The sequence below is a fragment of the Charadrius vociferus genome, unplaced genomic scaffold (assembly GCF_000708025.1).
Source record: "Charadrius vociferus isolate BGI_N301 unplaced genomic scaffold, ASM70802v2 scaffold611, whole genome shotgun sequence".
Lineage (NCBI taxonomy): Eukaryota > Metazoa > Chordata > Aves > Charadriiformes > Charadriidae > Charadrius > Charadrius vociferus.
Genome location: NW_009646844.1, coordinates 854004 through 866745, shown reverse-complemented (window position 1 = coordinate 866745; position 12742 = coordinate 854004). Strand labels below are relative to the sequence as shown.

General features: G+C 44.4%; 1 protein-coding gene across 1 annotated transcript; it reads left to right on the top strand.

Annotated features, from left to right (window-relative positions):
- Positions 1 to 352: 352 nt before the first annotated feature.
- Positions 353 to 12403, top strand: TSPAN15 (tetraspanin 15; the record flags this gene model as incomplete). The annotated part of the gene is made up of 7 exons (XM_009894012.1): positions 353 to 544; positions 2561 to 2635; positions 5009 to 5104; positions 6698 to 6814; positions 10236 to 10283; positions 11664 to 11780; positions 12245 to 12403. Coding segments are annotated over 7 exons (804 nt in total), but the record flags the coding sequence as incomplete, so codon positions are not given.
- Between the last annotated feature and the right edge of the window lie 339 nt (positions 12404 to 12742).

The following is a 12742-nucleotide window of genomic DNA, read 5'->3' as shown; positions in this document are numbered from 1 at the left end:
GATATTTGCTAGTGTATGTAATATATATGATCTCAGATGAGTAATAAATTGCATTTCAACCAGTGACGTATGTTTCAATTTGTTTAACTTCCAGAATGTTAAAACATTATTTGAATAAGTTTTGGAAATGAACAAGTCTCAGTGTTTGTTTCTAACTCGGCTTTTTTCTGCTTTAGCCTTTGAGTTGGCTTGGTTTTTGTTGTTTTTTTTTTAATCCAAACTTCTGATTTGAGTGTTTCGTTGTTTATAATTAATTCTGAAGTGAGTGGTCACAGGTTCCTGCGTACTCACGAAATGTCATCTGGGTGTTTACTGGGAGGATGAGTAACATCTGTGCTCCTCTCTTTTTCTGTTTCAGGTGATCGGAGCCCTTGTTCTCGCAGTTGGGATTTATGCAGAAGTTGAAAGACAGAAGTACAAAACTCTAGAAAGTGCCTTTCTAGCCCCAGCAATTATTTTAATACTTTTGGGCATTATAATGTTCCTGGTATCTTTTCTGGGTGTACTGGCTTCCTTAAGAGACAATATATGCCTTCTTCAAACAGTAAGTGTTGGGGTTTTTGTCTTACTTTTTTAAGGCTCGCTGCTTTTGTTTTTCAGCGTCACCTGAATTCAAACCCATAGCTACCTCTGCACTGAAAAATATGTTAATAAAGTTGCTTTTTTCGATTTTAATTCAGTCTGAAACTGCTTTACGGCAGTGGTCCCCTAACTGTGGTCTGTGGACATCCCTCCGTTGGGAAGCAACAGATTTTTGCCTTGGCAGCGACAGGACGGGCGAGGGTCAGAGCCCGGCGCTGGGAAATCCAGCTTTCCAATAGTTGAGGGCTTTACGTAAAACCACCAGCAATGTGAATTATTATCAGCCCGTGTGGATCTTGTGCAAACTCCGCTGTTGACATACCGTTCGACGTTAGCCTGGCACCGCGGTGCCCATTCTTTCTCTGGCCCGGCTGTGCCGCGGTGGGATGGAGAAGAGAAGAATGGTTCTGCCCCTTGACTGAAGGAAAAGCCGAAATCTGGCTGCAACTTCTCCCTGTCAGCTGCAGGGGGATTCCCTAAAGCTTGCCTGCTGGGGCGTTAAGCGCAGAGGTGAGTTTGCAGTCTCTGGTGGTTCTCCAAATGCTTCTTGGTTCAACCTGGAGGAGACTGCAGGAGAAAGAACCCCCGTGATGGGCTGACGTCCGTCAGGCTGGCGGTGGCTGGGGTCTGTCTGCCTGCGGGGAATAGAGGGGGGAGAAATGGGTGTTATGATGTTAGCTGTGTGGCACCAGAGGGCTTTGGGAGGGGGGAAGTGACAGGGACGCAGTTTTTCTCTCCGGCGCCTCCAGAAGGGTAAATTTTAGGGAAATTCCTGTAGAACGCCACGGTTGCAGGTGGAAGTTGCGCATATGGCATTTTACTGAGAGCCGGTCCTTGGGCAGTGGTGGCTTCTTTCACTCTGAGCGTGGTGGTGTGTCCTCGTCTGATGATGAGGACGTTTTCTGTTCCCTTTGTGGTAGCAAACCTGGTAGGGTATTTAAATGAAGAGAACCCCTGATGTCTGCTGCTCAGGCTGATTCCACATTTAGGACGAGAAAATATATCAGTCCAGTGAATTTGTGACACTGATACCGGGACTGAGAGCCCAGAAATTAAACCAGCTTTGAGGGCGGAGGGTTAGAGGTGATTTTCAGATGAGAGATTCTAAAACTTCTTTCCTGATGAAGTTTGCTGTTGAGAAGCGGACCTAAATTCACCTAACAGCCATCTTTTATACCTAAAGAATCCTTTGGGTTGGAAAATTGTTTCAAATACTGGCAGGTCGCAGTCATCTCCTGGTGTTGCTGTGGATTTCTTCGCGTTACTCCTATTTTGCGTGCGCTTTGAGAAGTAGTCGCAGATGCACATGTTGTGCTCGTGTGCAAGTGCATTTGTGCGCATGTGTATATATGTATACACAGAGATGAATAAATAAATAAAGAGCAAGCAGGTATAATTTTTCTTACCCCTGAGCACAGCGAGTCCTGTGAGTGCCCATCGTGCAGGCTCTGCGCTCCGCTGGCTCGGTAATGCAGACCGGTACCCAGCGCGCAATTTTGTTTTGATTTAACGCTGGCAATTTAGCAGGAGATGGTTTGGATTATCTTAAAGCACTGCTTTACCCAAGAAGCAAAATCTAGCAGGTAAGTACTGGTAAGGAAGCATAAAACCACCATGTTCGGTGCGGTTTGTAGCTGTCCATCAATACGCTTCTCTGGGATGCTGTTACGGAGAGAAGTATCTTGGCATGGTAAATGCCTCTATCGGTTTTGAGTCCGTTCAAAGCAGAAAAATCGTGTGTTTGCCAATTGGGCAAAACCCAGAATGACTCAAGTGAAGGGAAAAAAAAGGCTTTCTTGTGGCACGAACAGCTTTATAAGAACAAAGCCATAATTTTCTATCGTTCTTTAAAATGCCATCTCACATGCGGAAAGCCAAGTAAGTTGGCAAGCGAATGTTACAGACTTAAGGCCACCAATTGAAAGAGTAATTGGGTTTTGTTCTGCTTAAGGACTCACTTGCGATTGTTTTTTTGCAGTTCATGTACATTCTTGGTATCTGCTTGCTGATTGAGCTGACTGGTGGAGTGGTGGCCCTCATCTTCAGAAACCAGGTGAGCTGCTGGCGTTTTCGGTTTTGCTCACCAAGAACGTTACTCACAATCCATGACGTTTTGGCTACGCTACTGAGCAAATAAAAGGCGTTAAAACTGTCGCCTGAGCGCTAACTGATGGAAGTCTGAAGGCAAATCCGGGCTTTTCAGCACGTTTCAGGTTCGGGGACGGGTGGGATTGGCCACCCGTTCCAGAGATGAATTCCAGATTAAAGAATTTGGAGAAAATCCGGTAACGAAGAATGTGCCATACAGGCAAAACGAGTTTCCAGCTCTTCGTGTATTACAAGATGCTTTCTTCTCGTTTGCCTTCTGGGCCTCAGATCGCTGATTTGGGAAGTTTCCAGCTGGATTTGGAGACTTTGGTATTTTTTAGTGGCTAAAATGTTTTACCTTGCCTAAAGGACAGCTCTTCAATGCCCACATCCATAAGCAACATAACTAATTTCTGTAGGAGACCTCATCATTTGCAAGCATGCTATAACTATTATATCTATAGCTATATAAAATCTATAATATATAGATTTTAAACATACATGTGTTCAATGTCGCAAGTACTAGATTTCTATGCTCTGTTTTTTTTTTTTCTAATCTGGCAAAATACGAGCATTAAAAGGAGAATCTGAATAAGACGAACTCTTCCCTCCCCACCCCAATCCTGCTGATCTCATTTCTGCAAAAAGAAGTCATACGTATTATGTTACATATGTTATTAAAAAAAAAAAAGCTTTAAAAATATGTTTTTAAAAATAACAACTCATGATTCTGTGATTGTTATTTTGAAGCAGTGTTATGTTCTCCCTAGCTAGTGTTTTCTTCTTGCTCCATGCTGTACTGGGGTTGTGGACTTGCCTTGTGAGAGCAGAGGATGAGTTGTCTTCATTTTTAGAAGCCATTGTTCGCTGTTGCTGTAGGCGCCGCCTCAGCCCCGTGCAAGGATTTATTCCAAATTATTTTGGTGGGAGCACCAGGCTCATCCGAGGGAAGCGGATCAGCCTGTCCGGCGTAGGAGCGTGGGCATCACGGGATGCAGAGAATTCGGTTGACAGAAAAAGAAGTAGATGCCAAAGAGGGTATTTGCTGAGAGGGCAAGGAAGAATGGCTGATGACTTTTGGACAAAGCGAATGTATTGTTGTGGGTTTTGTGCAGTGAGCATTTTCCCCGACGCGTGTATCGGCTGTCTGCGCAGGACAGCTACGCTCGGGGACAGGTTTGGTTGGTTGTTTTACGGGGTTAAGGGAGAAATTGGGGTTAGTACCAGGAGGAGAAGGAAGTATTTAATAAAAGCTTAGGGTAATAGCCTCCATTTAAATGCTGATTGTTTTGCATGCCTCACTGGTTTTTCCCATTTCTTTCTCTATTTCCTTCTCAAATCTGTGGAGCCCAAGTGGGGCAGCACCAGAGTAGTCGGCACGTGCTGCTGTTCCTTCTCGGCCAGTTAGGATAGTCCTGCAAAATCCCTTCTCGTTTCTAATCCCCGGTGTGATAATTGTTTTTGTTCTGCTTTGGTTTTAAGTGTGGCTGTTTGTAATACTGAGAAAATGTGTAGGCGTATTTCAGGTTCCTTTCTGACCTGCAAGGATGTAGCTTGGATCGCTTTAGAAGCTGGATTGAAAGGGAAGTTGCTACATTCTGGTTATGTTTAATCTCAAATTTTACTGTGCTGTGATGGTGCTGCATGTTGAAAACTAAATGCTCTTATTTTTTTGCTTCGTCTTCTGAGCTTTGAAAGCATTTAGTTAATTTCTAATATGCCAAGCTGAGGAGGTACCGTTTTATATCTGCCACCGTTCCGCTGCCATATTTCTCAAAACCATGACTGTAAAACATACAGATATGGGATCTTTTCCACTTTTTTGTCTGCTTAAGGTGGAATAAAGCCCATTATCTGGCAGTTATGGATTCCTTGGAAAATAAAATGGTGAAAATAAAATTCATGGAAGATGGTGAGCAGGGAGACAGTCAGCTCTTGTGGCCCTGGGCACGGTGCCGACCACGGTGCCAAGACCCACCGCCATTCTGTCACCCAAAAAACAATGGGGATCCCCAGTGCCTAGTGGGAGGGATCTTGCCTGGGGGACAATGGGACCGTCTGTGGGAGATGCTTGGAGAGTCTCAGAGAAGCAGCACCTCGCTGGAGAGGTCTCACAGTGTTCGCACTTCTCAGCACAAAACCAGCAGTGAGGCTGCTTCCGTAAAAGAGAACGGTGCTGTGATTGATTTTTTTAACTGGTATTTGTTTTTTTCTTAAAAAAAAAAAAAAAAGACCTTTCCTCTTGTGCTCATCAATTACACTTGTCGCTTCAAGCTGTTCTTTTAATTGTGTTTTGGCGTGTGTCACCCATGAATCTTGTTTTGCTTCTGCCTTCTAGACAATCAAGTTTTTGAACGATAATATAAGAAGAGGAATTGAGAATTACTACGATGATTTAGACTTCAAGAACATCATGGATTCTGTTCAAAAGAGGGTATGGGGTTTTGGTTTTTGTGGTTTTTTTTCCTTTTTTTCCTGTGACTAACTCAGCGCTGAGGTGTGGTAGGTCCTGGGCGACAGCTTTGAGTTTTTCCAGTGATGTGATAATCAAATTCTTATTGACGAGGGGGATGAGACCTCATGCATCATCCATTACAGCGTCGCTGCAGGCAGGGCTCCTCCAGCATCCCAGCTGGCATTTGGAACCCTCTAAATCATGGCAAGAAGTTAAGGGGGGTGGCAAAATGCAGCTGTTGCCTTGGTTGGTGTGATTCGGATGCTCAGGGCCCGATCCTGCAAACATTTGGGCTTATAGGGGCCCAACAGCTGGATTCAGAGAAGCTCAGCCTAAATTCCACCCAAGCTGTTGTGCTCAGGATATCTGCTGGCTGGTCCAAGGCATTCAAAAGTGTCTCATTAACAGGATGCGCCGGATAAAGAGAAATTAGGTGTCAATTAGGCTGTTTGAACCCGGGCCTTTTATTTTCGCTCGAGGGCATATAGCAAGCTCTTTAAAAAGGTGGTTATTCAAAGGAAATGCCCATGGAAGCGTATATACCTGTAATTAAAACTCAAAAATTGTGTTGAGCGCAGCTGAGCATTACTTAATGGCACGTGTAGTTGACTCACAGCCTTATTTTTTTTTTTTAAGGCTGGTGTGTTGAAATGTTTATTGGATTATTGCAGAGTTCTGCCGCACGGTTCAGAGGCTATAGAAGCAGCAGAAAATGTTCAGAAATGTGATGTCAGGGCCCATGTGATGTCAGTGACCGTGCCAAATAATGATTTAAAAAAATAAATAAATTAACTTAGGAAGCGGTATATATATTTTATGACATCGTTATGGAGATGGCAGCCTGCTTTGAAAAACAAAGTTAGCATGGAAAGTCTGTCAAAAGCAAACCATTCTGAGGAAATTTTGTCATTAGACCTCATAATGCTTTAAAGTTTCCATGCACTGCCCAAAATTATGTATACAGGCAGTGAATATACATTTTAGTGATTAAACAAACTGCTTCTCTTCTCTTCATTTAATATATAAAGCAAATATTTGTATTAAGTAGGTGTAAACTTACAGTATTTGTTTGCCAGATCTCGGTTCTACTAAATTACACCCAAAATGTTTTAGTGATATTTTTTTCATGCCTTATAGCAACGCTTTTGTCTTTTAGACTACATTTAGAAATGTAGTTACAATCCTTAAAAAAATTGAAGAAACTTACATTACAGCTGAAGATGGAATGAATGTAAAAAAAAAATTGTTTAATGATGTCCGGACCTGAAAAGATAATTTTTCAACTTGGAAAAGACGGGAGGTGGAACTTAGCACTGGGTCCTTTGCTCTGGCACCCTGGGGAGTGACTCGATCAGCGATGGAGGAACGCTACCTATATCTTTAATTCTTTTTGGTTGTATCTATCATACACATTCATATGTGCCTTGCTGCTAAAATGACAAAATTGCTTGATGCTCTTAAAATTGTTTTATCCTTACTTTGTTTTCTAATTATTAGAAGAGTTTCTGTTAAGATACGGATTTTTTTTTAATTTTTTTTTTTCCCCTTTGCCTTTTGCGTTGTTTTTTCCAGTTTAAATGCTGTGGTGGGGAAGATTACAAGGATTGGACACAAAACGTGTACCACAACTGCGCGGCGCCGGGACCGCTGGCCTGCGGGGTGCCCTACACTTGCTGCGTCACAAATAAGGTACGTCCAAATCCCGGCGTCTCGGCATCGCTGCTCTCTGCCGGGTCGCCGGCCTTCGCTTAAAAAGGTGCCTTATTTTGGAAAGTCTGGGGGAGGAAGTGAAAGAAAACGGGTCCTTCCTGAAAACGGGAGCTACGGATCCGTGGGTCGTGAGAGCTTGAAAAGGAGAAACAGAACGACCCCATCATCTGGAAATGCGGGCAAACGACCTCGGGGTCGGTTGGAGTCTGGACCAGTTTCTCAGTCTGTGATGAACTAGTATTAACGGGTGCTGGCAGCATTAGCAGCAGGCATTAAGTTCCATGCAAACGAGTTTTATGTATATTTTAGCAGTTTTAACTCACGGCTCTGAATTTGAGGGATGGACATAATGCTGAATTTGATAAAGAAAGATTCCTCGACTTAAAACCAGTATGGGCAGTCCCTGCCTGGCTGGGTTTTGGTCTTCGGTCTGAATATGGGGCAGAGAAATTGCGTATGTGTAAGAGCAGACGCGGTGGAGCTCCTGGTGGATCGCCTACCGCTGCCTGTTATGTGCTGCCCTTTCAATGTCTGTCTTGAACGTGGCTGATTAATTAAAAAAAAGGGGAAATAAATGCAATAATTGTGTCAGTAGTCCTGCTGAGAAATGTGTATAATATGAAGGTGTTTATTACGTATGCTTACACATTTTTTGAGTATGAGACAGACTCTGTTTAAATCTGCACTGAGCTTTTATTTATTCTCAGCGACCGAAGCTAAACAGTTATGCTTCAAATCTGAGGTGTTTGAGAATAAGAAAATCCCGTATATGAAAATAGCATCTGCTGTTGCACAGCTGCACTCAGCAGAAGAGCTCAGGATTTTGCCTTCTTTTGATGGTAAAGGAAGGCAGAGCCGTCTGGTAAAGAGCAGTCGGGCTTTTCAGTGGTCATGCGAAATACCGCCTGTTTTTCTGTAGCTCTCGTTTCTCTTTTGAAGTCTTGTTTTAAAAGGTTAGTTGGTGTGCGTGGAAAGGCAGCGGTGCCGTGAAGGTGAAGCGCTGCAATAACCGGAAACTAATAATGCCGGGTGCCTTTCCAGCCGTGGCACAAACAGTCAAACACACTGTGGATTTCAAGTGCAACCTGTCAGGCAGGAAAGCGCTAAAATAAAACCTTCTTGGGGGAAAAGAGGGGGTATATTCTCCGTATGCTACATTGGCAACTGGGGGTGGGGTGGGGGGGGAGATGAAACTACTTGCAGCCTAAAGGTAGCCTGCAAAGGGTTGAGCTCGGGGAAGTTAATTGAAAGGTGGGGAGTAGCTCCAAAATCATAGAATCGTAGAATGGTTTGGGTTGGAAGGGACCTTGAAGATCATCTAGTTCCAACCCCCCTGCCCTGGGCAGGGACACCTCCCCCCAGCCCAGGTTGCTCCAAGCCCCGTCCAACCTGGCCTTGAACACCTCCAGGGATGGGGCAGCCACAGCTTCTCGGGGCAACCTGCGCCAGGGGCTCACCACCTTCACAGTAAAGAATTTCTTCCTAATATCTAATTTAAATCTCCCCTATTCCAGTTTAAAACCATTCCCCCTCATCCTATCAGTGACTAACAAACAAACTTCTTATTTACGGGTGGGTTGTTCAGCGAGAAGCTGCAGTACGTTAGGGCTTGGGGCTTTGCTGCCCCGGGATGCCATCCATGTGCCTTGTGACACCCAAGTGGCACAGACGCCTGCGCGGCAGGATGGCACTGACGCCGTGGCTGTATGGCCAGCTGCCTTGGAGGAAAAAAAAAACCCCACAACTTAACTAGAAGATGCATAAATCTTCTATGTTTGACAAATGCTTCCAAATACAGGCTGGTTTCTGTCCTGGAAAACTACAGATATGGTTTGTGATTACTCATTCGCTTTGTAGTCATGGAAAACTCCCGCTAATGTCAGAGGTTGGATCCTGATCCTCTTAAAAAGCTCTGTGCTAAGACGAACCAGGCTCATACTGGGAGGGTGGAGGGGGGGGAGGCACTCTGAAGGGACTATTTTCAAGTCAAAGTATTTATTGAACACTTACTCTACTGCAGCAGATAAAAATGACTCCCCGAATACTGTTCCTAATGCATTTCCCTCTGTTGCGTACGTTTTCTTGCGCCGCGACGTCCCGTTAGCAAAGGCCGTGTTTAAAATGAAACGAAGCGGCTGCGTTCCTTGTTGGCAGGCGCCCCGCGGGCGGCCGTGCCTTCGCCTGTTGGGCTCCGGTGGTTCGTTAAGTGGGAAATCACTCACAGCGGACACAGCGACACGCTGATGCCCAGTAATCGCCCACTTTGACTTCCAGCAGCCCTTATTACCCGCTCCGTGGGTTCAAAGGTGGGTTTTCCCAACAGACCTGTGAAATGCTCAGAGCTTTTTGGGGTTTTTTTGTTGGTTTTTTTTAGGAAGGTGCTGAACCTTGTTTGTCGCGCGTTCAAGGTATGACAGCCCAGCTTTTTGGGGGGCTTAAAAAGCTTGACCCTGGCTGGCGCTTCTCTCATTAGGTAACATCCAGCTGCCTTCCATCTTTTGCAAACAACCCTCTTCCCTCTTGAGGAGGTCACTGGAGGAGAACCCCAGGCTACCGACCGCTCGGAGGCCACCAGCATTTAGAAATCTCGTCTCTGCATCTTGTCTTAATTTAGTGTCAATACGCAAGAGTTTGCTCTGCTTTATTTTCCTCATGTGCATATTCACATTTTCCTCTGTGATTTTGGCTTCCTTGGGTGGAAGGTGAGGGCTTTCCGTCAGTTGACGTGCCAGTGAAGGATGGTATTTCCATGTTAGCTTTGCCAGGCCAGGTAGAGCTTCGGGACGGAGGCGAAATATTGAATGGCCACAGAAAATGCATTAGTTATCTGTGATAAATGCAAACACTCAGTCTTAAATATTTGAATTTTACATTCGTATATATTATGATATATAAAAATATAATAAATTTGGTCTTGTGAAATGTTTGTGTATGCATTTGTAGTATTGTCTCTTATTTGAGTTTCAGATATTTCTGAGTTTAAATTTGTCATCGTGATGGTATGATGGCTGTGTTCATCCCTGTTTTTCTTAATAAGATGTGTTAAGTTATTAAGGCCGTAAAATTAAACCCAGCTGTTTGTTCTGTGGAAGCAGCTGTGGCGTACAGCTCTGCTGTAGCTGGCTTTGCTTTCTGACGCCACGCTGGTTTTGCTGGAGAGACACGGTTCAAATACAGTCTTGTGTGGTGACACACTGGCGACACTGAGTGCTCTAAAATCACGTCGAGCTCTATCTACATCTGACCCAGGAGCTGCTGGGAAGATATCGGTGTTGGACTGGCGACTAATCCCCTGTTGTTGCTGTTATATGAGCTGGGTGAACACAAGAAGACTAAAAATAGTATTTTTCTTGGGATTTTTGTTTTCTGCTCTAGTTTATATTTGTTGTTTTCTTTTCAGACAGACATCGTCAACACTATGTGCGGATACAAAACCATTGACCAAGAGGTAAAGTAATGGGCATCCATCCTGCCATGGCGAAGCGTTGTGCTTCTCTGCACTTTTTATGTCAGTTAAAAAATTGACTTCTGCATACTTAAGTCTACCAGACAGTTAAATCGGAGTAGAGTACCTTTCATGTATTAAAAAAAAATAAGCTGGTTTGATTGTAGTATCTTCCCTTTCTTTTATCTTCCATGATTCCTTGTTTGACGCTCATGAAGTGTTCCTTCCCAAATCTTGCCCCCTCCCCCCGCCCCCCTTACGCTAATTGAAGGGTTAATACAAAGAAAGATGCTCCAATACTTTTAAGTGGTGACTTGAGTTGGGGTAAGATTTTAATACCGAAAAGCCCAAGTTTCTTACTGAGTAAAAGCTGTTTTGCTGAAGCCAACTCAGCTGTTTCTAAGTATTTTATAACCCAGTCGTGGGTGTTTTATTTTGAAGCCTGTAATGGTTATTCCTGGAAGAGGAGTGGGACTTCTCCTCCAGCCTTTTCCTCCCTCCAGGAGCGGGATGGGGTCTCCTCCTTCCTCTGGTTTTCCCTCTTGGGAGTAGCCCGGTTGCTCCAGAGTAGAGACTGCCAGATCAAGGCACTAATTGTGGAGTGATTAAGCGGGGAAATCAGTAATTGGATCTGCCGCGAGTTCTCCGCTCCTGGCTTTGGAGTGCTGGTGCGGGGGGGGGTTGGTCTAAAAAAGCTCATTTTGAGGCACTTGGCGCACAATGCCAGCCTCGGTTGTTGGTTTTGGGGATTACCGGTTATCTTTACATATGACCTGTCTTCATTTAGATTCATTGATTTATGGCTTAATCACCTCAACGCTCCAGCCTGGCTCTAACGCCCAAAGCACTTAAGCATACGCTTAATTTTACCCCATTCATCTGCTTAGGACCCTTTGCAGCCTCGAGTGCTTTCTATATTATGGGTTGGGGTCACGGTGCAGCGCAGCTTGCAGGACTGAATCTGAAATCCTCTTGTTCCTGCCCTTTTTAGAGTCTCTTGCAAAGCACTTGGTCCGCGATTTGTGTTTTTTTCCACTGCCGTACTGTCAACTTGGAAGCAGAGGTAAAAAAGCCAAAGAGAAGACCTCTCTGCTTTCCAAGTGGCCTAAAATGTGGATCGGACACATTTCTTTCAGAAAAGTAGTTGCCAAAAAAAAAAAAGAAAAAAAGGTTTAAAAAAAATTAAAAGAACTTGTTCAGGTGTGGAACAGCTGAAAAACAGACGGAAGAATCAGTGATGAGGCCTGTGTCGAATTCAGTGGGTTTAAAGAGCTGGGAAGGAGAACCAAATTTGCCTCCCTGAAATTTTGAATTATCACGTGTTAACTGTATCATACACCAGCGCGACTCCCTGTTTGAGCATCTGCTTTGTTGTTTTTGCAGCGCTTGAGCGTTCAGCACGTTATATATGTCCGCGGATGCACGAATGCCGTGCTAATTTGGTTTTTGGACAACTACAGCATCATGGCTGGTGTGCTGCTCGGAATATTGGTACCCCAGGTAAGAAGGGGCCAGTGCATTGGCCATTAAAGGGAGTATCTGATTGGTTGCTGTGGTATGCGAAATCCCATCTTGAGTGTATTTAACTAGCATTTTTTCTTTAAATTTAACATAACTGATAAGCTGAGGTGGCATTCTGGTAGTTTAATAGCATAACTGTGATGCATTGCAGGGTTTGGTGGGTTAATTTGGTTTCGCTTGGGGTTTTTTGAGTCCTCTCCTCCCCCTACCTGTGTCCACGAAGACTTTCTAATGCTCGGAGGCACAAGGGTGGTAATTCTTCTGCTGTTCACGAAAATATACCCCTATATGCAAAGAATAACAACAATGTGATTTTCTGTCTGTATATATGTCTCATATCTGACGTATGTATACAGAAAATTACAGATTCGTAAAATCTGCTGCGAAAAGCACGAGATTAACAGTATTTGATCTCTGACGAGGGATGTCCCTTCCTTTCGCAGTTCCTGGGGGTGTTGTTATCCATGCTTTACGTAACTCGGGTGGAAGATATCATCACCGAGCACAAGCTGAGCGAAAGACTGTTTGAAGAAGTCGGTATCGGGGAGAGATCTGCCCCCGACTTCGCTGGAGCTGGCTGCTGCATGTGTTACCCGGGGTGACTTTGAAAACCTCAAATACGGTTATATATATATTAAAAAAAAAAAAAAAAAAAGAAGAAAATAGGCAAATCCACCTGTTCTGGTTTGTGCTGGCTACTACAGACTGGGGCCAGCAGACCGGCGGTGGTTTGGCAGCGTTGCTGATACCTCCGTAGCCTCGGCGCTCGCGGTCTGTCTGCGACCAAAGACGTAGCAGAAGGGCTTCACGCTGCCGATGATGCTGCTGCGGTATGGCGATGCTGCTGGGAGGAGGTGGGCTTTGTGGGTCGTGAAATGGTTTTTTTTTGGTTTTTTTGGGTTTTTTTTTTTTGAATGATTGCTGAGTGATAACGCAGCTGG